Source organism: Pleurodeles waltl, chromosome 3_2 (assembly GCF_031143425.1).
Source record: "Pleurodeles waltl isolate 20211129_DDA chromosome 3_2, aPleWal1.hap1.20221129, whole genome shotgun sequence".
In the NCBI taxonomy this organism is placed as follows: domain Eukaryota; kingdom Metazoa; phylum Chordata; class Amphibia; order Caudata; family Salamandridae; genus Pleurodeles; species Pleurodeles waltl.
Window position 1 is genome coordinate 17557257 of NC_090441.1, and position 26842 is coordinate 17584098.

The window sequence follows — 26842 nt, forward strand, 5'->3', positions numbered from 1 at the left end:
CACTAGATGCAGTGGCTGGTGCTGACAGTCCGGATGGAGCATCCCTGGAGGACTCACAGAGCGGGTCAAGGGGGGACCCCGCGTCTCCATAGTGTGTTATTGGGCAGACACACATCAATCAAGTGCATTATGCACATTTGCAATGGCAGGTCGCGGTGTTTCCTTCCTTTTGAACCCTACCGACACCTGCAGGAAGCAGTAGGCCTATGTTTGGGCCAGGCTTTCAATTAGTTGCTGGTTTTTACGAAATGTTTCACACACTTGTTTCCTCCTTCTTTGAATAAATGCTTTTGTATGGCAGTGAGGGGCCCGACGTCTCAACCCTGTTGATGGCCCTAGCATACCTGATTATTAGTTCAATTACTTGGACTAACCTGTAATGCTAACTAAAACATTTCAGTGTGATGGGAGGGGAGGCCTTACTCAGGCTAGTAAGACAAGATGAAAATGCTTGTAATATGACCCCTCCATCTTAAACTGAGGATTGTGTATCCTCACAAAATGTTTGCTACTGGTCAGATTGTATGGAATACCATATCTCTTGAAATGCCAATAAAACAAAAGTGTTAGAAACTAGATTTATCATTGGTATGCCAAGGCTTACACGTACAAGTGCTCTCGGATTCTGTACCTAGGTATTCCGTTTGTATGATTGTCCCTCTACAGATTGCCTGGGTGCACAGCCAGACTTACTTCAGGATATAGTGGTAGGTTTATTACTCGAATGCAGTATGATACGTTAATCAGACAACAAACTCAGTGTCCAGTCAGAGCTATTTAATTAAAAATAAGTAGGTCTTTACTTGCAAGTTGGTAAAGTAATGCACTTAATAAGCACATTGCAAACAAAACAATTCATGTACGTATGAGAGATGACCCAGAGCTCTTTTAAAGAGCTTATATACTGAGGTGCTGTAATCAGTTACATTACAGTTAGTGGCCAAAGAGTTTCTTTGTGCTGAATATTGGGAGTTTTTGCATGTTAGTTGTTGGCACAAACATCCTCTGTATGGCTTTGTGAAGTTGTTCTACACTGTTCTGGTATGGTTTCTGAACAGCCCTGTAGTTGGTTCATGAAGTTGTATCGCATTCCCCTTTTAGGTTCTCTAGACTCAACAATGCCTCCCAGCTCAACACTTTTGCAAGCCCTCTGAAGGGTCTCCAATTTAACCATTTGTAGATAGTCTAGCTTAGCTCTGGTCTGAGGGGGGCACTTGGACATCTTTTGAGAATGGCTAGTGGCTTCCCTATGTTGGTTTTATGAATACAGACAATAGTGGTAGTGTGTGTTCAGAAACAGAGTCACTTCTTCCTCTATCCCTGTGAGGGCTTGCTGCCTCCTGACTTCCTTAGTATAAGACTCCTTCAGTCACTTGTAACTGGGGCTCCTTGGCCTTCATCAGGCCAGACGTATAAAAGATATCTGGACTGTGGATGTCATGTTCATATGTTTGTGTGTATCTTTACTGATGAATGCTGCAGTCTTTTGGGCTATGTCTATGTGTATACTACACAAGATATTTGTCTCCTTTGTGCTAGGCTGAGATTTTCAACAGCTTGCATATCTATGCACTCCTGCCTCCTCCTCATATTTGATGAACATATCAAGAAGTCGAGGTAGATAGCCCAGCTTCTTTTTCTAACTACAGTTAGTTTCCTTTCTGCAGTGTACTCACCACTCCCCATTTCCTGGTTTGTGGCCTTTTCCTGGACAACAAGAGTTTCCAGACTGCAATAAACTGCATAAGGCTAAACTGTACTCGGTGAATAGGGAGCTTGCGCGTTTTGGACAACAGCAGGAGGGAAGATGCTCATCCACAATTGGATAATTCTTTGAACTTTTTAAAGTAGTACAATTACTGGCATCAAAGCCACTTCTTTGTTGAATGTTTTCAAAATGCCATTGAGGAGGAGGAGGAGGAGAAAACTGGAAGTGGGTAGACCTCTGCATGGTTGTAGTTCTCCCTTTGGATTGGGAGTCCAGGACATCCTTGATGCTTGGCTTGTGGAGTGACGGAAGCATTTTCTGACTGAGAGGCGCTGGACTAAGCCTGCCAGCAGGAGTGACCTGACTAATGGAGAGAAAGTCCATAGTCCATTTTACTGTAAGAACCGGCATCGGGAAGTGTGACAGGTTATTCTGGATCCACAAAAGTTGCCCAGCCCAACTCCTCTGAAAAGCAAATGTAGAGCAAAATCGAGGAACTACCCCATTGCCTTTATGTATTGTGAAGGAGGAGCCTGCCTTGCTGTGATCCACCACATGATCAAGCTCTCCTCCCTTTAGCTACAGTCAGACCAGAAAACAGCTCATCTTCATTTGCCAGCATTGATTTGTTTCTACTGGTTGGAAAAGGTCACTCTGGTTCCAGAACCATTTGAGTTCTTTCTGTAGCTACTGTTCTGTAGATATCACTTCTTGGAGATGCCAGCACCCCTTACCATAAATTTGACCAGTTACCAGTAGCTGCTGGAGGTTCTTGTAACTGATATGGGTGACTTAGTCAGTGGGTCCACCATAAACTCTTGATTGGTGAGTGCTTAGATACAGATCGCTGTACCTCTCACAGCCTCAATAAGGATCATTAGTGGGAACTGTCCACTAACTTGTCAGCTATCCCCAAATGGTATAGTTGGGGTCTGTAACTGGATTGTACACTTCAGTGACTAAACTGTCTCTCATCCTAGGACTAGTACCTCATTTTGGTCTCACCGTGAATTATCACTTGATGGTGGGCTTTTGAATTTGGACCTTTTGGGGATTTTTAGGTTTTGCCTCTTCTAACCCATCAATTTGGACTGTTTTTATTGTGACACTTTGTTCAACAGCATCATTGGGTATCCAAGAGGCCAGATCAATGTTGAGCCTGGGTACCAGTTACTCTGCCTCTATACTATTAATCTCACTGCATATTTTTAAAGGGATCTGGATACTTCAGGCAGTCTAGAGACGACCTGAAGCACCACCAATTGAATTGTTTCACCTGATAGACTCTGCTGCTCTGCCTTACGTGCTGGGATGGGACTACGTTCCCCAGCAGGCTTTGCCCTTACAAGGAGGAGGGTTGCTGGCGCTACTCATTACTAAAGCACTTCACCTTTTCCACAGGGTGTGCCTGACAGACTGTGCTGCTCTGCCGTACCTGCTGGAGTGAGACTATGTCCCCCAGCAGGCTTTGCTCTTGCAAGGAGAGGGGAGGGCTCGTGCCACACACTACTAAAGCACTTCAAGCTGTCTACTGTGTGTCACCTGACAAACTCTGCTACTTTGTCTTACTTGCTGGGCTGGGATTGCATCCCCCAGCAGGTTACTCCCTTATAAGGAGAAGGGAGCAGCAACGATGCACTAGTAAATCACTTCACCTTTTGTGTGGGACTTGCAGTGCCAAGACCAAGCTCATTACTTGAAGGAGACTACCCTAAGCCATGCCGCTTTCGCCTGTCACATAAGGTACTGTGTTTGATATTCTCCACACTTTCTCCTTTTAATTGCTTTGATCTACTGTGTTCTGAGCTTGTGGGGATTACCTTAGTCTTCGTTATTTGCACATCATGGGGAAGCAGAAGTTCACTCACCCGAAGCCCATGCCTGGCACCACTCCAGACATATCTTCACAATGAGCTGTGAGGGTTATCATTTGGGAAATTTAACTTGCTGAGAGATGTCTGTTTTTGTCATCATGGTTGGACTTGGATCATGAGCCTTCTTGCATCCCCACTGTGCCAGATTTACCCATCTCTTCTGCTGATCTGCCTGGGTGTTTTGCTGCTCCGGATGCCTTTTAGTGCTGCCAACTTGGATCTTGCCATGACTTATGTGCCTGATGATCACCCGGTGAGGCCTCAATCTCCTATCAGTCCTGTCAATACAGGAAAGTCTAAAAACCTAAGGGGAAAGAGGAAAAGAGTAGAAAGGGGGGGTTATATCAAAACATCCTTGCCCTGGTCACTCAGTAGTTCTGCCTAGCCCTGCTCGTACTTCCAACTCTGCCACCAGCTGTCATCCAGCAAGCTGTGGAGGGCATATCACTCATGACCTGGCTGAGGTATTGTGCAAGAAAGATGTGTTCTCAACTTAGGTGCGCATTTGAACCTGTTTTGACTTGTCTTGCGAAAGTGGAAGCCCCACCCAAGAGGTGGTCACATGCCATCATTGTACCTATTTTTAAGAAGGGTTCTAGAGAAGAGCCATTTGTTTAATTCAGCAGCTAAAATTATGGGTTGTTTTTTGCAAGAACACTTGCAGTCTTGGGCCAGTGAACACAATGTTCTTTCAAAACTCCAGTTCGGCTTTGGTGACACTCAACCCCCCCCCCCCCACCTGCCCCACCCCCCCCCCCACCCACCATCGCAGGGTCCCAGCCTTAATCTAGGCTGATGATACCGTCCTCATAGCCAGGACTGCCATCGAGCTGCAGCGCTTGCTGGACCGGTTCTGTAAGTTTATGGAGGGTCTGGATCTGAAGTTGAATCAGGCCAAGACACGTCATGGTTTCTGGTGCCAGATAAAATGAAAACTCTGCCTTCACGGTCAACAGCAGCAAACGTAGCTTTGTCCCAATCTTCTCCTATGTAGGAATCACTTTTCATAAATGTCTTAAGTGGGGTCCCTTTAATTATCTGCAGGGAACTTGTGGCTATTTATAGAGCCAAGTGCTGCGCTATTGCCTCCTATGGGGCTTGGGTGTAATGTGTTACTAATCAAGCTGGCCACTGTAGTTTTGTAATAATCAGATTTTTAACTATTTAGCTCGTTTTTTTAATTATGATTTGTTTCTTTGCTAGGTTTGTGGATTTTATGAGGCCAGAATGATGTACTTGTTAGTGTTAAGAGGGACCGTTGGTTGGTTAATCGTTGTATGTATTGCGATTTTATGTTTACTTTTATGGTCTAGCTAGACCAAATAAAGTTATTTGGACTGACTGAATTATATTAGTCCTGGCCCCTTGATAGACCTCTGTAAAAAAACAAAGTTGTTGTCTAGAGATTTCAGTTTCTGATTTGTGTTTTTCTATCATTAGAGAAGTAATTTAGCTTGGGTAAGCATTGCTAATCTAAGCCATTTTTTTAAATTTCTTCTCTGGACAACATTTTAAAAAATGGCAGATATGTTACAGTGATGATGTAATATTTCAGGAACCATGAGACCTAAATATTTCATTTTGGTGTCAAAACATAGGTTTTGGGGGTGTAAAGTAGTCTTATAGAGACAGAAAATAACTCCTCAGAGCAACCCTTCCTCCATTTTCCAAAATGGTAGCTCTATAATGATGTTTTAGCCATTATATTGGTAATTAATTTTAATAGTGTTCTGGTTTCAGGTTTTCCATTGATTCAAATTCGTAAACATCAGCGAAGCAGGCGGTAGCAGAGGATTTTTACCTCCTGACAGAGTGTTGCTAACTACAAAGTCTGGGGACTCCTTCAACAAAGAATGTGTCATATGCCAAACTAATCCAAAAGAAAAGCTAACATCAAGCGCGGCTGGACTGAAGAGATTACGAGATTCTGCATAAATATGTCAAGACGAAGATCACAAAAGATTGAAACTGATGGGTGAAGAGGATCAAATATTTTATCATTGTAACAACAAGTGCCACAAGTTGTATACAATGGAAAAAAGCCCGGTAAAAACTAGGAAAAAAATAGCAGAAACCAGTAAATCACAAGAAGAATCAGAGTCTTCTGAGAAAGCAACAACAACCAAACCCAGTGCCAACCACTTAGAAGATCGAAGGCTACCTCCAGCAACTGATCAGAAAGCTGAGGATCTTCAATGTGTTATCTGTGGTTTATCCAGAACAAGGGCCAAAGGGATTGATGAAAGTACAAAGTATATGATTCTCAAAGGGCAAACATGTTTTTATCTGCAGCTAGGTTCGTCCAAGATGAAATTTTCAGCTCAGTAGCTGATCTAAACAGCGAGGTGAATGTATTTGCAGTGCATTTGTATGCCCACCCGAACTGCATGTGTGCATACATTTGGAAATATGAATGTACAAGGTGCTCCCGGCAGCAATGTAACTACCAGCCTACAGTTAATTTTGCACTCCATGAAAAAGGAAATGAGGTTTTAAAGCCACTTTTGAGTACTGGCTGCGGGTTCACCCTCCGTGATATCGGAGAAATAATGGTCAACATTGATTAAACTGTATTGATCCGTAATAATGAAATTAAGATTTTACTGGTAAGAATGTACAATGACCGAATTTGTTTTTGTCAGTCTAACAAAAAGAATGAGCCACTTACGGTGTTCTTAGCTGATTTGACTCCTGAAGTTCCTGCTGCCAAAATAAGATCACAGGATGCAGTAAAATAAGCAGGAACCTTTTTAAGAAAAGTCCTGAAAGATTTAGGTTTTGGACTTGATGACAAATTTTGTGATGCCCCGGAGCTCCGCAAATCATGGGAGTCAACAAGAATGCCTGATTACATCATTATTTAATATCAGCAATGCATAACTGTTACAAACTAGAGTACTTGAGTTTGGAACAGAAGCTGACAACATTGATGATGGATTTGAAGATATAAGCGAAGAAGTGGAAGACAATTGCATGAACTGACAGGATTATGTTGTGCATATGTACTGTCTTTTCCAAATCTTGTTTTATGAATTACATCAGGGTACAAAGAAAACTTCGCTACACATGATGACTGCCCGCACAATCTATGACAAGTGCAAAAGTAGAGAGCTAATCACTTCAGTGAATAGGATTGGTGTATCAACAAGTTATAAAGACATAGGGGGTCATTACGACTAAGATCTGACCGCCATGCGGCCGCACCCCCACTGCGGCCATTTTGAGATCCCCGCTGGGCCGGCGGGCGGAAACCTGGTTTCCGCCTGCTAGCCCAGCAAGGATCACAGCCGCAACATAGGAGCCGGCTCCAAATTGAGCCGGCGGCCGTGCTACGGGTGTAGTTGCACCCGTCGCGCTTTTCACTGTCTGCATAGCAGACAGTGAAAAGCTGCATGAGGCCCTGTCAGGGGGCCCCTGCACTGCCCATGCCAGTGGCCCCACGACACCCCGTTCCGCCAGCCTTTTCCTGGCGGTGCTAACCGCCAGAAAAAGGCTGGCGGTCGGGGACTGGTAATCCCCTGGGTGGCGCTTCCGCCGCGGTCGTAACATGCCTGGAAGCACCGCCAGCCTGTTGGTGGTGCTTCCGTCGTTTTAGCCCTGGCGGTCCCGTACAGCCAGGGTCAAAATGACCCCCATAGTGCGGAGCAGGAACTTGTTAGCAGCTCATGCTGTAAAATCTTGTGAATCCGACAGCACACCACTTCCAAGTCACTTTACCAGGAAAGGATTTACAATTGCTGCCCTTGATTATTTTGATTTTAAAGACAGCTCTTCTTTGTCTGGAACATCCATCACACATAATACTGCCATAGTGCTTTTTCAAGACTGTACCAATAAAGTAGCTGCTAGAATACCAGCTGTGTCAGCTGTAGGCCTAAACAAACTTATAACCCAACTGCCTTGCCAATGTGTGCAAAATCACTACAAGTAATCAACACATCCCAGTCAACCAGAAAGTTTCAAAGTGGCTGAAGACCTGGATCTTCTACCTGATACTGCAGTCTGCAAAGCTGATTTAACTGAATTTATCATATCGCATATAAGGTGCATACTGAAGGATGAAGAAAAGCCAGTTCCTCCATTGACTGGAATTCATGCTCTGATCTCCCAGAATACCGTTCCACGGAAGAAGGTTGGGTTTTACCAGTAATACCATCCTCAGTAACAAACTTAAGTATGTGTAGTTCAAAACAAAAATGCCAAAATGTGTGCTTGCTCAGCTTGAAGACCAGCCTATCCTGACAATTTTCTGCCAATTTTTAGTCCGTATTGAGCAGAACTCATTATGTTCGTTAATTACAAGGTAAGCTTATCATATTTTGTTTGGAACAAGAATGACATATTAGATTTTGCATAACTTATCTTAGAAGTGAACAAGGCACATGGTGCACTTCATTCAAAAGACATAATGCAGAGCCAGGCAACGTTCAGTACACTCAGTTCAAAATCAGAAAACCTGAAAACCAAATTTGTAGAGGTTGTTTAAGAATGTGAAGAAAAATCAAAACTTTGCAGGTACTGGGGAAATGTTTTACACATGATAGCTCTAGGAAAAAAACTCAGTACATGCTGATCGGGAAGGTGATTGGGAGCTGCACGTGAAGACTGTGGAGTCACTGATTACTGCGTTTCGCAAATTTGGTTGCATAAACTACCTGAGATATGGGTCCCGGTGTTTGGAAAGGGTGAAGAAGCTACATGTAGAAAAAGCATATCTCAACAGAAAAAAATACATTTTGTGGTAAAAGACAGAGAGGAAAGGTTCAAGGCTGTGGCTCCAGATATTAAACTGGAACAGACGATCCAGAGATCACAGAAAATCTCCAAGGGAATTGTTGGTCAGACACGTAAAAGTGAATATATTGCTCAATGGCAGATAGTTTACCATGAAGTCCTTTCTATTTGCAATGTTTTCAGAGAGATAACAAATTCAAAGTTAATGGACCATTGTGAAACTGTTCTTCACCACAACCTTGTGGGAAAGAGAGGGGAACGTTTTTAATAAACATGGTGACCACTTTCTTCATTTAATGCAGAAACAAGGAAACCCCTTTGAAATGACTGAGCCTGTGTGACTACACAACTTAGTGACCAAACAGTATGTCGATAATGATATAATGACACGTCTACTATATGCCCTGGAACATGAATCGAAACTATACGCAGAACTGAAGCAGGAGAGATTTGTGTTGAAAGAGAAAAGGCTGTTTGACATAATCACTAAAGCTAAACTTCCACACTGAGTTTCGTCCAACCAGTATGAAACAGGTTACAAAAAACAACTTTTGTTAGCACATAGAGAGATGGATGTAGCAGAAGATGGGGGTGAATTTATCAAGAACATTCTGTCGCATGATCTTCTCCCATAAAACGCATTATTTGATGTAGATGCTGCAACCAAACGAGTGAAGCACAAACTCGTACAAGAACTCGAAAAAAAACTTTCACCTCAAGAATTTGAATTGGAAAAGGTGTCCTCAGTGAAAACTGTTGTTGTTGTGGACCATATGTCACAATTGCGAATGATTAAGAATTTCATCCATGCAAAACTTCGGAGAGGTTGTTCTATAGATATCAAAGTCAGTATGCACCTTGCAAAAACTGTACATTGTCTTTGACAATTGTCTTGAACTATTTGTCAAAGAATGTGAGAGAATCAGACGAATGTCTACAAGTGGAACAAGTGACTTTGCCTTCATCAAAAATTTGACACCTGTACAGCTTGATAAATTCTGGTCATCGACATCACACAAGATGAACTTGAAAATTTTAACCCGCCAAAACTATGCTAATGCTTTCAAGAACATAACAGCAAATTGAAGGAAGCTGACCTTCGTGTTCTGCCACATGTTGAGGGGGCTGTGCGAAATGGTTTCAATCAAGTCATTGTACTTAGATTTGTTGCAATGTTCGTAAGTCGAGGATTGTCAGAGTTATGGATACGTTATGGAACAGTCAAGAAGACAATTAGGGCCATATGTACGAACACTTTTTCCCATAGATACAGAATGGGTAAAAACCTTTGCTACATCTGGCCCTTAATCCCGCTTCATGTTCTGTAAAAGAAACGTGACCCAGAGATGCCCACTGTTCTTATCAAGGCACAATTTCTTACCGGTGATGACACTTCGTAGACCTGTCAGCCTTGGGGTGATCTTCCCCAAAACTTTTTGCCTGCTTGCCTCCATTTTGTTTAGATTTTTGCTCTGTTGGCCTAAAGACTTGGTGCACTTTACCACTGCTAACCTGTGCTAAAGTGCATGTGCTCCCTCCACTAAACATGATTTGATTGGCATATACCTGATTGGCATATTTAATTTACATGCAAGTCCCTTGTAGAGTGTTACACCATATACTCAGGGCATGTAAATTAAATGCTACTAGTGGGCCTGCAGCACTTATGGTGCCACCCACTTAAGGTCATTGCAGCCTGAAGGCAGCATCCCACTGCCATGTCAGCTTGGTGTTTAAAACCCCTTGCCAAGCCTTAAACTCCCCTTTTGTTGCCAATAAGTCACCCCAACATACACCCTAAGTAACCCATAGGGCAGTGTGTGCTGTGTGATTAAAAGTTAGGACATGTACTTTTTAGTTTTATGTCCTAGTAGTGAAAAGCTCCCAAATTTGTTTTCTCACTACTGAGGCCCTTTCCTGCCCTTAGCCCTCTGTGCCTGTAACCTGCCTAAGGTCACATGACTGAGTGTAACTGACAGCTGGGATTTTGTGAATTCACCCTAGACAGTCACACAATAGGGGGATTAGCAGAGCTTGAAGAGGCCATTAAATTACTTGATCGGGGGTGGAGCCTACTTGCAAATCAGTAGGCTAGGCTGGGCTCTGCCACCACACAATAGGCTTAACAACCCTGCATTGGCAGTGCAGCCAGCTTGGAGCCAGGGCAGGGGAAGCAGGAAATTCCTGGAACTTCAGAGAACCCTTCTGGGATCTTCTCCCCAACTTCTAGGAGCAGAGCAAAGGGTATAAAAAGACCACTTTCAGACCTGATCCTAAGTTCACTACTGGACCTGTAGAAGGACTCTCAGAGGACTGCCTGCTGCTGTGCACTCTGCCAGACTGTTGCTATACCTGGAAAGACTGCTTTGTTGCCTTGAGCCTCCAGAGACCAGCCCTACTGCAGAGCCCTGCATCACCACCTACATCCAGGACTCCAGAAGCAACTCAAAGGACTAGTTCAGCTGGTCTCCTGTTCTGAGCCACAAGGACCTAACAGGCTCCCAGCATCTTAAACCTGCACCTGGACCCAGCCTGAGTGAGTGTTGCACCTTACAAGAGGTCTCCATCCACTCCTGGACCCTTGGTTGGGTGCTAAAGGTGCCCCGGTGCTCATTTTCGAAAACTGAGGACTTCCTATTATGAACCTTAAACTTTTTAAAAAAATCATTACTCTGGTTCTGCTAATTAGATTTCGATGATTTGGTGTCAAATAATGTATTAAAAGTTTCTCTATTTGTCTAAATTAGTTTGGGATTTTTCTTGTGTTTTGTTTTCAATTTGTTGCTGTTTGTGTACTGCATAAATACTTAGTTCATTGCCTCTAAGTTTAGCCTGACTGCTTTTGTGCCTAGCTATCCAGGTTATGCTCAGGTTAATTTAGTGACTTTTTGTGGTTCACACCCCAATCAACCAGCAACCCAATTTCTCACAGTACTATGAGCAAAATTGGAACAAAGCTTGGAGCTTTAACTTCTGAACATGTGAAGTTTCTAAAAGTATTTGCTGAGACAGGAGAAGAATGTGACACTAAAACGTAAAGAAAATGCTGTGTGTGTGTGGAAAACGAGTTCTGACTGTCACATTTGACGATCTTCGGTACAGTGAGTTCAAGAGATCAGTCCCGCTAAGTGACCTTCCACTGGAGTCATATTCTATGCATGGACACATTAAAAGACTACTTGATCAGAAGATGTGTAAATGTTTTGGATCATGCATATGTATTGAAAAATCCATGTGAATTTGGTTGGAAAGATATTGATGGGGTGCTAAAACCTACAAAATTTCTAAAGCCTCTACCCACAGAACTTACATGTACATATACCTGCAAAACTTGTGCTACAAAAAGATGTCCTTGTCGAAATACTCTTCTCAAATGTTCAACATTCTGAAAATGTATCACGAGTGATTGCCGAAACAAATAAAGTGAAGTATGAAAATGTGTCTAAAGCAGGAGTGATAAACATTTCTTTTCATATTCAGCTCATAAACATTGTTTGGTGTATACGTAAAAGGATGAAAAACAATTATTAGTTGTTTCATTTCTTAATATGTCTCTTCTTCCTCTATTATAGCCGCCATTTTGGAAAATGGCGGAACGGTTGCTCTGAGGAGTGATCTTCTGTCTCTATAAGGCTACTTGACCCCCAAAAATTATGTTTTGACACCAAAATGAAGTATATAGGTCTCATGGTTCCTGAAATATTACATCCTCATTGGAATACCTCCGCTTTCTATAAAAATGTCATCCAGGAAAAAATCAGCCCGGATCAGCAATGTCTACCCAAGCTAAATTACTTCTCTAATGATCCAAAAACACAAATCAAAAATGAATATCTCTGAACATGTTTTTTTTTTTTTTTTTAAACAGAGGGCTGGGATTATATTGTCCACAGAGCACAGTGTTGAATTGTTTTCTAAAGCCTTGTGCTAGAGAACTATAAAAGCATTTGGGGGTTGGTTTTGTGGCCAAGAAGGTGCTAGGATCTCTTTATTTTCTTTGTGTGTCACATTTTAATTGTGTTGTTTTTACTTATCTGTTAAATAAAGAGCGCTGCATCACAATCCATTAACCATCCACAACTCAGCTTCTTCTATTACTCGCTGACTTCAAGCTAGCCTTTGACCACATACAGTGCTCTGCTTCCTTTTGACTAGGATCACGGCCTACAAATAACATATACATACATAAAGTCTATTTCTGTAAAGTATTGACTGGAGATTGATTTTATTTTGTGTTACTTATTGTTTTATGCCTGTTAATGGGTCTCTGAATACCTTCCAGTCTTTGTGTAATCCTTTGCTCTTTGACCCTGCTATCCTGAGAGAGTCAGGTATAGTACACAGTCGTTAAGTTGGAGTGCATTAATATTAGGGCCTTGAGGCATAAATGGTAAATGGCCTTATCCACACAGGATAGGGACTTGTAATCTCTGAGTGCTCCCCAAAAAAATCCTCACATCTATGTTTCTCAATGGCTCTTGGTGCCGGACAGAATGGTAGGAATACATCTGACGTGCTATGTCTGCTTAAAATTCCAGGGAGAATTGCTCATTGGCTGTGGGCTCAGGCAAATGGGAATGTGCCATGAATCTCCAAAGCACAAAAACACCATCAAAAGTGAGCTGAAATTTTTAGCCCACAAAAAAGATTGTTTCTGCTTGCTAATACGAACTGACCCTTGCTTAAATTTATAATGTCAGTTAATTGCCCTCTGAGTGGAACAGTTAGTCACTGACGGGATGTTAGAAACAGTTTACAAGGACCATTAGAGCTCAAACTAATTCTTAAACTTAGGGCCTGATTCAGAGTTAGACTCATGTCTATGTTGTAAAGTGACACAGGTACTGATAACAATGTTATCTTTAGGATTTAACAACACAACGTTTCTTTTTCAGATCGATTGAAATACGAGTCTAAAAAATGCAAGACCACCAGCTTTGCCGTCAGCAGTGACTTCAGTTCCTCTCCTGCAGTTTCAGGTACTTTTATGTTTGCACGGAATCAATCGGGCTCTGGTGTGACATGAAGCTTGTGACTAGTTTTTTACTGTATTCTGCTTCTTCCTGGTACCGCCAATTATATTTTCTGTTATTTTTAAATGTCCTGCGTATTTCACTGCGGGGGTGCTCCATTCATAGTACGTGTAGAAATGCAAGCCTGTTTCAGTTCTCCTGGACTCCTGTTGCTTGTTGAAGGACCAAGATGCAACATAGAAAAGAAAACTAGGGCCTTCTGAGACAGGGAATGTAAAAGTGATAAATGATGGGTTCACTGTCAGCACACTCCCTTCAAACTCCCTTTAGACTCAGCAGAACAAGAGAGAGCCGCCCTGTGAAATAATGTACTCATGGACAGGCATGTTAGTACACAGTTTTCTTGTATCCAAGCTCCCTCAGATTTCTAACTAGAAATGTGAGAAATGCCAGGAAATAACCAGAACCTGATTTAGCCAATATAGGGCCCTCACTATCCGTGATGAAACTCTGTAGATTTCTGTTCCTCGCTATTACAGTTGTCTCCAAGCCCGGAGTTATTGGGTCTGCAAGCTTCGGACCTGATAATTTTGGGTCCATGGACACTGTTGCTGTCTTAGCTGCTGCAAGGACTGTGGATAGCAGCACAGCCCAGTCAGTTCCTGCCCGACTCCGGCGCCAGGATGGCAGAAGCTAACAACCACCTACCCCCCCGAACAGGCCAAAGCCCTTCCAAACCCCATCACGCAACCACCCAATGACCTCCCATCCCTACTGACTCTCCTGCTGACAATTTCTACCTGGTTCTGATCAGGTGGAAAAAAACAGCATTTTGCTACAACGAGTGGTGAAAAAGCAGTTAAAATTTTCCCTTATTTCCAGGTATGTGTGGTACTTTCCCGATCCGAGGAGAAAAATATGTGATGGTTGGAATAGTGCAGATATCTGCAACCCTCCCCAGCAAACAGAGCAGGATGTGAAGGACTCCCTGTGGAATCCCAGCAAGTAGAGCACAAGGGGAGTGTGCCAGAATGCGTTACGAAGAGGCCTCGCTCTTACGAGGGCACACTGCGTGCACAGTGGGCAGCCACATAGTGCAAAATTTTGGCAACCCTCCCCCAGCCAACATTGGTAAATGACTACTGTAAGGAAATGGCTCCCTGTTGCAATTACCCGCCACTTTTTGCCTGATACTGATGCTGACTTGACTGAGAAGTGTGCTGGGACCCTGCTAACCAGGCCCCAGCACCAGTGTTCTTTCACCTAAAATGTACCATTGTCTCCACAATTGGCACAACCCTGGCATCCAGGTAAGTCCCTTGTAACTGGTACCCCTGGTACCAAGGGCCCTGATGCCAGGGAAGGTCTCTAAGGGCTGCAGCATGTCTTATGCCACCCTAGGGACCCCTCACTCAGCACAGACACACTGCTTGCCAGCTTGTGTGTGCTGGTGGGGAGAAAATGACTAAGTCGACATGGCACTCCCCTCAGGGTGCCATGCCAACCTCACACTGCCAGTGGCATAGGTAAGTCACCCCTCTAACAGGCCTTACAGCCCTAAGGCAGGGTGCACTATACCACAGGTGAGGGCATAGGTGCATGAGCACTATGCCCCTACAGTGTCTAAGCAAAACCTTAGACATTGTAAGTGCAGGGTAGCCATAAGAGTATATGGTCTGGGAGTCTGTCAAAAACGAACTCCACAGCTCCATAATGGCTACACTGAATACTGGGAAGTTTAGTATCAAACTTCTCAGAATAATAAACCCACACTGATGCCAGTGTTGGATTTATAAAAAAAAAAATGCACACAGAGGGCATCTTAGAAATGCTCCCTGTATGTTACCCAATTGTTCAGTGCAGGACTGACTGGTCTGTGCCAGCCTGCTGCTGAAAGACAAGTTTCTGACCCCATGTGGTGAGGGCCTTTGTGCTCTCTGAGGACAGAAACAAAAGCCTACTCTGGGTGGAGGTGCTTCACACCTCCCCCCTGCAGGAACTGTAACACCTAGCAGTGAGGCTCAAAGGCTCAGGCTTCGTGTTACAATGCCCCAGGGCACTCCAGCTAGTGGAGATGCCTGCCCCCGGACACAGCCCCCACTTTTGGCGGCAAGTCCAGGAGAGATAATGAGAAAAACAAGGAGGAGTCACTGGCCAGTCAGGACAAGCCCCTAAGGTGTCCTGAGCTGAGGTAACTCTGACTTTTAGAAATCCTCCATCTTGCAGATGGAGGATTCCCCCAATAGGATTAGGGATGTGCCCCCCTCCCCTCAGGGAGGAGGCACAAAGAGGGTGTAGCCACCCTCAGGGCTAGTAGCCATTGGCTACTAACCCCCCAGACCTAAACACAACCCTAAATCGAGTATTTAGGGGCTCCCAGAACCCAGCAAGATAGATTCCTGCAACCTAAGAAGAAGAGGACTGCTGAACTGAAAAACCTGCAGAGAAGACGGAGACACCAACTGCTTTGGCCTCAGCTCTACCGGCCTGTCTCCCCACTTCTAAAGACACTTCTCCAGCGACGCGTTCCCAGGGTCCAGCAACCTCTGAAGCCTCAAAGGACTACCCTGCATCTAGAAGGACCAAGAACTCCCGAGGACAGTGGCTCTGTTCACCAAAGACTGCAACTTTGCAACAACGAAGCAACTTTGAAACAACACACGTTTCCCGCCAGAAGTGTGAGACTTTGCACTCTGCACCCGATGCCCCTGGCTCGACTTGTGGAGAACAAACACCACAGGGAGGACTCCCCGGCGACTACGAGACCGTGAGTAGCCAGAGTTGACCCCCCTGAGCCCCCACAGCGACGCCTGCAGGGGGAATCCCGAGGCTCCCCCTAACCGCGACTGCCTGCTTCAAAGACCTGACACCTGGTAAAGGCACTGCATCCGCAGCCCCCAGGACCTGAAGGATCCGACCTCCAGTGCAGGAGTGACCCCCATGAGGCCCTCTCCCTTGCCCAGGTGGTGGCTACCCCGAGGAGCCCCCCCCCCCCCTTGCCTACCTGCATCGCTGAAGAGACCCCTTGGTCTCCCATTGAAACCTATTGCGAACCCGACGCCTGTTTGCACACTGCACCCGGCCGCCCCCGTGCCGCTGTGGGTGTACTTTTTGTCCTGACTTGTGTCCCCCCTGGTGCCCTACAAAACCCCCCTGGTCTGCCCTCCGAAGACGCGGGTACTTACCTGCTGGCAGACTGGAACCGGGGCACCCCCTTCTCCATTGAAGCCTATGTGTTTTGGGCACCACTTTGACCTCTGCACCTGACCGGCCCTGAGCTGCTGGTGTGGTAACTTTGGGGTTGCTCTGAACCCCCAACGGTGGGCTACCTTGGACCCAAACTTGAACCCCGTAGGTGGTTTACTTACCTGCAAAAACTAACAAACATTTACCTCCCCAAGGAACTGTTGAAAATTGCACTGTCTAGTTTTAAAATAGCTGTCATTTGTGTGAAAACTGTATATGCTATTTTGCTAATTCAAAGTTCCTACATGAAATACCTTTCATTTGAAGTATTACTTGTAAATCTTGAACCTGTGGTTCTTAAAATAAACTAAGAAAATATATTTTTCTATACAAAAACCTATTGGCCTGGAATTGTCTGAGTGTGTGTTCCTCATTTATTGCCTGTGTGTGTACAACAAGTGCTTAACATTACCCTCTGATAAGCCTACTGCTCGACCACACTACCACAAAATAGAGCATTAGAATTATCTCTTTTTGCCACTATCTTACCTCTAAGGGGAACCCTTGGACTCTGTGCATACTATTCCTTACTTTGAAATAGTGCATACAGAGCCAACTTCCTACAACTACTTAGCACAAAAGGAATGAAATAAAATCACACAGCACATGGTTTTGTGGAAAAACAAGTTGCTGCAGGTTTATTTCAGAAATGAAATATGCCAACGCGGTGGGTTAACTTATGGGCGCTGAAAGGATGATTAATTTAAGCTGCCCACCCACCTGATGAGCCATATGACACCGTGGGCCAACCCATTCGGTGCTACAGTTCTATTTGGGGAGTTTTCGTCCCTTAAAGGCTGTGAACCACCAGTCGAGGAATAGAACTCAAGCCTTTTGAGAACTGAGTGTCACTGGGCAAGCCCCTGGTTGTTCAGACTTGCAAGTGCCCAAGCGACCATCTGGGCGCCGTCGCTTATATCCCAGGGTCCTGAACTGCCCAAGAGACTAATGAGGCACGGTCACTTACATTCCAGGGTCCTGCCATAAAGATTCCAGGGGTTTAGCACAGAGCACCCCTGCTGTGCTCTCTGCGATAGTATCCTTATGTACCAAACTGCCTGCAACCCCCAGTTTCCCATGCTTCATGTAGGTCCAAGAGGAACAAGTTCATACCAGTCTCTGACAGGAGTACCCTGTCCTTATCAAAGTACCCTACGTTGCTTGCATTAATTAGGCCATGCCTTATGAAATCATAGCCCCTCTGCTTGGTGAACTTGCACATGGCACTATTTATCTTTCTGTGGGAATGTTCAATGGCACCACCAGACCTGGCTCCATGCGATACCCTGCGCAGGATTATCTCAGACCACCATAACTCGCAGTACCCCATGAAATTGCTGAATTCACCCATGGTAGACTTAATTGCCTTGATTAGCTTGCAGCGCCCCAGGAAGTGAGGTAATTGCCACTGAGGTGAATTATTAAAATGTGAGGTGGGGACCCACCCCCAGGTAGTCTCTGCTGTAACTTTGTGATCAAACCCCACCAGTGCATGCCAGGGAAACCCAGCCATGCTATCGCAGTGAGGGTGAAACCGTGCTTCCAGGTTCTGGTCTTTGCCCAACTTGCCACCCTAGCGATGAACGAGTGGACAATCACCCACATCTTGACCCCTATCAAAATAAATAAATGCGCATTGTGTACACACAGTTTTAATTTATTGCACCACATACTAACAATATACGCCTTAAAATTAAGCATTGCAGGTTACACTAATCACCAGTCAGTGTTGCTGATTGAAAACAACCAAAGGAAAAAAACACCCATGCATTTTTCACACATTTGTTCAATATTTACATGATGGATGTTTCGTTGCATTGACCGCCCCCATGCGCCGTTTGACCTGCCATGGTTTGATATAGCGTTTGTAACAACCTGAATCCCACCGGGCCAGCTTCTTGATGCTATCGGGTAGAAGCCCCACCTTGTAAACTGTGGTGGCTGCCCCTATCCGAAAGGAGAGCATGGAATAATGTTTGCCTGTGTTCCCTGACAGTTGCAAACAAGACTTCATATCCTTCCCAAACTGATATCTGGTGAGTGGGGAATGGTCTGCATGCACTAGTAGGTAACCTCCAACCGGGGGCGTACCACCAGGTAAGCTGTGACCAGTGCAACAGGGAGTTGATGCCCAGGGAGAGCAGCACTATGGACTTCCTGAGCCCCTTCTGGTATGTTTTGGAACTTCGCAGCATTATTTTTAAGGTGCCCCTTGCACCCTAAGGTCCTGTATGCATAGTGCATCCTTTGTTCCATCTTTCTTAGAGTTGGCTACTAACTTGGAAGGCCCCAAAGAATGCCAAGCTAAATTATGCTGCGAACAGTGTGGCCTTGTGGTCAGAGTATGTGGCGTTGTGAACACAACCTATCAGCCCCTGTAGAATGTGGAACTCAATGGGTGACCCGTCATCTGGTGCCCTCCTCCCCTCTGGTCCAACCTTTAAGCACTGCCCTTGTAGGGTCTGCCATGGTGGGGTCCCAGTTTTGCATGGTGGTTGACATTAGCAAGGTGCCCTGTGACCCATTAATAGATATTTTCTGGTCCCTAGCCTATAAAACAAAGTACTGCACTATACTTGCAAGGGTTGCTGGCTTGCCTCCTGAGGCCGCCGTAACCCTGCAGGGTGTGTAAACGCACTTCTTTTACCGCCTCCTTGTTCCAGGGGGGAGCGATAGCTCACCTAGTCTCATGGGACATTGGTCAATGCAATCTGTGCCAAAGATGTTTAAAGAATGGTGTCATCACTGCTCTTGCTCGTGGCCAAGCCTCCTGGAAAAGAAGCCACTGAAAACATGAGCGAGCATCAGCTGCCACATTCTTTACCCCCACAATGTGTCGCTCACTGAATTCTACATTGTTGTGCAGGCAATCCCTTACAGACTCCCTAAACAAGCTGAGTACCAGTAGCCAGATTGAGAATTGATAGCGTGCACCACCGCCATGTTGTCAGACCAGCAGGGGGAAAAAGAGTGGCAGCACCTGGATGGTAAAGTTATAAGTACCTGGCCCCAGCCCACCAGGTGCCGGAAATGATGAGGGAAGAGCACCTAATGTGAAGGACTCCCACGGAGGGTCCCAGCAAGTACAGTACACGGTGTGTGTGCCAGAATGCAGTACTAACGGGCTGCCATCTTAGGAGGGCGCACTGGGTACGCTGCAAGCAGCCTCATTTTGTGTTGGGATACCAGTTGATACAGATTCCACCCCCCTTGTAACCCACCATCAAATCCTATTAATCTTACAGGGCCTAGATAAGCGATTAAGCAAGTATGATAGTTGCATTCATCTGTCACTCTCTGCTTTTTTTTTTTCTTTTTTTTTCTTTTTAGTTTCTTGCCCAAAAATGTCCATGCTTGTTTATTTGCCCCCATCCTGTTCCGTTTTAGGTCTGGCAGCATAGCTGTTTGCAATACCTATTCTGACCAACTCCATAAAGTCTACATAGAATGTGCTTTAGCTTTGCCCACAGAAATATAACTCATCACCTAATGCTTTTAACTGATTGGTTATTTCTGTTGCCAAGGAGTACTAGTATTGTTGTGTTGAAGGGGCTACTTTACATCTCCAAAGCACACTATATCATCACTCAGTACGTTTGTTATCTGATAGATGCATTGTATACAGAAAGAAATCTGTCCAAGGCATGTATGGTTGTAGATACACATGCCCTGCATACTCCTGCCATCTAGTGTTGGGTCAGGATGTGTGCAGGTTGTTTTTCTTCAAAGAAAATCTTTCAAGTCACGAGGTAGAGTGACTCCTCCTTCTCAGTGATACTGCACATGTGCATCAATTCAATTGTTAGATTGTTTTCTCTCTGCCATCAAGTTTGGATGATTATGCCTACGCTCAGAGTTGAGACCGTTGTCGGACCTTTCTTTCAATTCTATTACATTTCTCTTCTCTGTGTGTCAAGGTAGAACCAACCGATGTTGATGTGATCCCATCATGTCTGTAACCTGTGTCTCTCTCCGGATCACAGGGAGGTGAATTGTGAGCATTCCCGCTCAAAGAAAATGGTCCATGACCTTTTACCACCCTGGCTTGAAATGCTGCAAAAGGCCACCAACGACACTCCCAACCTGTTCGGACATCAAGACGTCCGAGAGAAACAGCATTTAGAGCCTTTGGTGGCTGAAGAGAGGAGGCTTTCTCAGTAGAGGCCAGTTTGGAATCCGATCCGGAGTTTGAGTTCGAAATCACCAACGTAATGCTGGAGTCTTGCGCAGAGAGTACGCTACACCCTGCCCCTCAGCCTTGAATCGAGCCTTTAAAAACACTAACATCTCCAGCTCAAGAGCCCTTTTTAACCATGGTCGGTGCAGAGAATTAAGTTTGGATGGTCTTTACGCCCTTTGTGCCGAGCCGACTGTCTGCGTCTACAGCTTTGGCTCGGAGTGGTTCTTCCATGCCGAAACATAGTCGCTTGGAGACAAAAACATCAAAGTCACACCAAAAAAGACTATTGAGGCTACAGTGGAGCATATTCTCCAAAAGTTCCCTGAAAGATGGACTCTCTGTAGCAGCAGATCCAACCGCAAACTATACAGATTGTAGCCAAACCACCGCCGCCTCAGCCACCACATTCCAAAAGACAATTGTATTTCCAAGTAGCTTTGGATGACCCCATTCCACCCAAATGCAAAAAGATGGACAAGGCCACCAGTCCTTTGCCTCCACCACAACCCTCACCACCTCTGCTATGACCACCATTTCCACCTCCTCCATCACCAGTACCAGACACCGCAGTCTGACTGAGATCCCTTACATGCCTCCCCTCACAGATCCCCTGGTGATGGTACTGGTCCCCCTGATACTGGGGATGATTATTTTCTGATTCCTGAGACTCCTATGATGTTGGCCCATCAGGGGACATTGACTCAGACTTGTACGCCGCATGCTCATCACATCCTTATGACTTCCCCGCATACCAGGAGCTCATAGCTAGGACTGCTGCATTTAATGGGGTTCAACTTCATAAGGAATCTCCCAAAGAGGATTTCTTATTTGAAACTCTGTCCTCCACACACTGGGGCACACACATCTGCCTATGTTCAAGGAATGCTTCTCCATACTGAGGATGTATTCAGAGACCCAGCTTGGGGCCTGTATTATCACCTCAAGGGTCGTCAAAAATATAAACCCTCTCCCTCAGACCCTGTCTACATCAGAGGGCAAGTCCTCCCGGATTCCTTAGTAGTACCCAGTGCTAGGAAAAGAACCAACTCCCAAGGGTCTGGCAATGCCCTGTCGCCTGACAAAGTAAAAGAAATGACGCATCAGGGTAAAGATTTGCAGCTCAGTCTGCAGACCAATGGTGCGTCACCAATTCTATGGGTCTGTTAGCAAGATATGACCAAGCTCACTGGGATGAGATGGAGGAGCCCCTCCAACATCTCCCAGATGAGCACAGGAAGAGAGGACAAGAACTAGTTGCAGAGGGCAAACTGATATGCAGTTAAGGCCACTGACACATATATTATTTCAGAGCATTTGCACATGGTCACTCTGCAAGGTTTGATTCCACTACTTCATCAGGGAGACTTTGAGTTAGTTAGATCTCAAAGACACATATTTTCACATACCAATACACCCCACCCATCACAAATATCTCAGCTTTATGGTGGACGAAAAGCCCTACCAGTTCAAAGTCCTTCCTTTTGGGGTCACAACTGGACCGCAGGTTTTCACCAAATGTCTGGCAGTAGTAGCAGCCCACAACCAAAGACAGAAAATACATGTTTCCCTAACTGGACGATTAGCTTATCAAAGCCACAACCATTCAGCAGTGTCACAATATACTCTGTTAACAATAGACCTGCTTCACAGCCTGGAATTCACAATCAGTGTTCCCAAATCTGCAGATACAACCATATATAGGAGCAATTCTGAACACAGAAATAGGGCTAACCTACCTCAATTCTGAAAGAGTTCACAATTTTCAGGCCCTGTTATCTCAGTTTCAACCAGATAACGGTTAAGACATTCATGCATATTCTGGAAATGATTACCACCTTTATCGTTATGGCATCCCATGCCCTCTTACACAAGTGTCTGTTGCGCGAATGTCTACCTCATCAGTGGTCTCAGTCACAGGGTCACTTACAGGATCTAGTGTTGTTAGACCGCCAGACTTATCACCCTCTGCAATTGTAGAATCCCAACATGTTGAAGGGGTGGCCTCTTCTTGACCTTGTTCCCCATTCCCCACATAACTCTCACAACAGACTCCTCACTCACAGGATGTGGTGCACATCTGAAAGGTCTGATGATACAGGGTATATGGAACACCAAGCACCAGGGTCACCATATTAACTTTCTCTAGCCTCAAACTGTTGACCTAGCCTTGAAAGCTTTCCTTCCTCATTCACAAGGTTGTCCTAGTCCAGATGGACAATATGACAGCCATGTATTATCTACAAAAACGGGGGGGGGGGGGAGAACATGTTCTCTACAACTTTCACATCTGGAAGTGGGCTCTGCATCACAACATTCACCTAATAGCAGAGTATCTCCGAAGCATGGACAACAACTTTGCAGATCTGCTAAGTAGGATGCTGCAACATTTCCACGAATAGGAACTCCACCCACAGGTCCTATTCCATACTTCCACAGATGGGGTTCCCAAAAAATAGACCTTTTCTCAACCGCAGAAAACGCAAAATGCCCAAACTTTACCTCCAGGTTCCCACACCCACTATTCAAGGGCAATGCACTGTGGATGAGTTGGTCGGGAATATTTGCCTATGCTTTTCTTCCTCTCCCTGTCCTTCCTTTTCTGATTTGGAAGCTCAGGCAAACATTTCTCACAATAATCCTAGTAGCTCCCACCTAGGTTCGTCAACCCTGGTTCACAACACTACTAGACCTCTCAGTAGTTCCACACAAGAAGCTCCCAAACAGGCCAGACCTTCTAACTCAGAACCATTGAGAAATCAGTCACCCAGCTGTCAAGAGACTCAGCCTAGCAATTTGGCTCCTGAGGTCATATAGTCTGGTTACCACCAGATTCGGTGCACATTCTTAAAGAAGTCCTACACCTACCACTAGAGCTTGCAATGCAGGAAACTGGAAACGTTTTGAGTGCTACTGTCACTTAAAACAAATCGACTGTTTCAAAGTCACTGTGCAAGACATTGTCTGCTAGCTTCTTCTCTTACAAAATGCTTTAACGTTCACATCCAGAAGATTACACCTCCCTGCAGTGGCTGATCTCCAAAATAGGCAGCACCTTTCTTTGTTCAAGGTCCCCGTGATTAAAGCCTTCAGGGAGGGACCCAAAAGAGTTATTCAACCGTGGGTTACATCTGCACCTTCATGGAACTTCAATATCGTTCTCACAAGAGTCATGGGCCCCCCATTTGAACTCCTACACCAGTGGTCTTCAACCATTTTAATGCTGTGCCCTCCAGTAGAAAAAAAAATTGAGGCCCCCCTCCAAATTTTTCACAATCTAATAAATTGGCAATGTTTAAATATGCCCAGACATATTTGAACATTGCAGTGAATTTGTTACTGTTTTAAAAATGCAATCAAATACATTATACCAAACATACTGTTCTGGTCAGGCAGGCCATACTAATGTGTAAAAGTGTCCACAGTGTGATTATTAGGGGTGGGGTTTTTGAAGAGTATTTGGAGCCTCTTCCCTTTTGACACACACTCCTAAGCTTGGATATAAATGACAAAACATTAGTAATGGCCCATTACAAATCGATTTACTGCTGCTCATTGTTGTCAGCTTAAACAAAGCCCCTGGTATCAGCATGCTTATTTTAGCCAGAGTCAAGCCAATGTAAGTCAGGAAGTGCTACATACTCTTTTCCAAACAAATGCAACGCCCTAAGGTTAGCCATCGTTTCTGAGAGGGGCTGCTTTACAGTCTATGACGAGCATGTGTATCTACAGCCACTCATGCCTCGATTGGAATATATTACCCTGTAAGCATCCGTTTGTGGCATGTAGTGTGTAGATTCTCATGCGCTTACCTGCCTCCTCTGACACCTGTGATCGTTGCAGTTTATTTTACTCTTTCTCACGTGGCCATCTCATAACTTACACTTACTCTACCTTCCATTCTCACCCTCCTGCGGGAAAACAATCTAACAATGGAGTTGATGCCCATGCACAGTATCACTGAGAAGGATGAGTCCCTCTACCTCGTGACTTAAAAGACTTTCTTAGAAGAAAAACAACCTGTGCACATCCAAACCCAACACTAGATGGTAGGAAGATGCAGAGATTGTGAATCTACAGCACTACATGCCACAAACAGATGCTTACACGGTAAGTAACATGTTCCTTGTTTTAAATCAACAGGCTTTTATTATTTTTATAATTTGATGAAACTCAAAATGCTACAATATACTTTTGCAGCAGTTTGTTGCCCAGAGCAAAAATATTTGTATTGTTTTGTAGGAATGTATAACGTTTTTCTCCGCAGGCCATTGGGGGATTGCATTTATAGTTGGGCATAATATGTGGAATAGCTGCTATTATCCCTGTGCTGCTGATATCTGCTTTCAAGGAAGCATCATGGCTGAGCTGTTAAGTTGGAGAGGTGGGATAAAATATTCTTAAAGTATCATTTAACATTTTCATAGGGCAACGTCCTTATATTTGCACACTATATAATAATTGAAAGTAATGAAGCAAATATGATTGTCACTGCCACCATCAAATAACTCTGAGTAAAAGGTACTGTAAATGCCACACACAGCACACTAGTAGCCTCAAGCTAGTGTCTCAAGCTCTGTTTGAAGGAAGAAGGCAGATTACTGCCTGGAAACAGATCACAAAATTAGGAGTAGTTTCTTCCAGTCGGTCGAAGGGCTGCTGAATGACTTGTTGGAAGAAAAGTTAGAAAGCTGAACCGTACTATATATGTGATGTTACTGTAACTGGGAATATGGAATTACCACCTCTTGAAGTAAAAGCAGTTCTCACGCAGCAACATTAATTTCAAAGAAGTCAAATTATTTTATATTAATTAATTTTAATGCATTCTAAAAAGGTCTATATGCATGTCTGGATTAAAAATAAAAGGATAATATCAACTGCATTTCCAAACAAAAACAAGGAAACTTTACATTACTTTGAATGCAATTAATATTTTTTATGAATGTTTAATGGACATCAATTTTAGTATTGCTTCTGTTGTTACCATTTTCTTTAGAATAATTTTCCAAAAAGGGAGAATATCTTCATTGCCCACATATGCTATTTGACTTACATGAAGGCCGTATGTTTGAACCAGTGTCCTTACCAAAAGCTGTCCATGTTGACCTCTCTGTTTTAGGTTGACACATCATTTGTGCAGTTATGCATTACTCCTATATGAGTAATTTTTAGACGAATTGTGGGCAATTGAGTAGATTGTGCTTGTGCTATATTTTACCTTACAGATTTGGTGTCTCTGCGTAATTCGTTTTTTTTCTCTGTCTTTTAGAAGATCAACTACCCTCTTCCGTAACCAGTGAGGCCACCAGCACAGTATCTGAAGATGCCTTATTCAGGGATAAATTGACACACATGGGAAAATGTGAGTATTCACATATTGTCAGGTGCAATAGAGTGTAATTTTATTTTTCTTATTTTGCCCATATGTTGTCATATTTCTACGAAGATATGTACCTATTAATGAAGTCTTTTGGTGCATTTAGTGCACATTTCAAAAATGTCTTCTAGATCTGTCTGTGTTTTTAGCAAAGTGAAGTTTTCGGAGGCTGAAGAGAGAGATTTATAAAAATTTCTCCCCATCAAATGAAGAGCAATGGGCAACCTTTTGATGAAAGCCACAAGTCCTGTTCTTCACTTTAACCCATTGGGGTGCACAGTCTTTACTCTCAGCCACCTAAAAGCAGTGGTGTATTCTGCTTGAAGTATGAGTATATTGGTTTAGCCAGTGTAATGGTGCCAGGTAGTTGGCTCCATTTCTCCTTGGGAGCCATTTCTACATCAAAGAACTGTATTTGGGGGGTATAAAACAAATATCAACAAACAAACTACTCACAGAGAATTCGGACATCTTCTTGGCTAGAGCTTAATATGGTTATTAATGTGTTACTTATTTCTAAATACAACTATGCAGGAACAATATATCTGTGTGAGAAAGAATGTTTACGAGAACAACAGTGTTTTTGACCTGCATCTTAATTGCAGGTGATTTTCCAGCATACATATTTTTTTTTTTTTAGATTGAATGGATTCCACCTTTGTGTAGTTAAGGGACCGAAGGGTCTGCCTTCTGACTGGGTATATTTAAGATGTAACATCACATAACCTTTTAACAGTCGTTCTAGTAGGG

The 26842-nt window shown here is 44.2% G+C and overlaps 1 protein-coding gene across 10 annotated transcripts in view; it reads left to right on the forward strand.

Moving 5' to 3' along the window:
* The window catches only part of CUEDC1 (CUE domain containing 1), a 383678-nt gene that overhangs the window by 310923 nt on the left and 45913 nt on the right, over positions 1–26842 (forward strand). For all 10 annotated transcript variants that reach the window (XM_069226613.1, XM_069226616.1, XM_069226611.1 and 7 more), the window contains 2 exons: positions 13212–13295; positions 25985–26077. In XM_069226613.1, coding sequence (XP_069082714.1) covers positions 13212–13295; positions 25985–26077 — 177 coding nt within the window. The remainder of the gene's footprint in view (positions 1–13211; positions 13296–25984; positions 26078–26842) is intronic.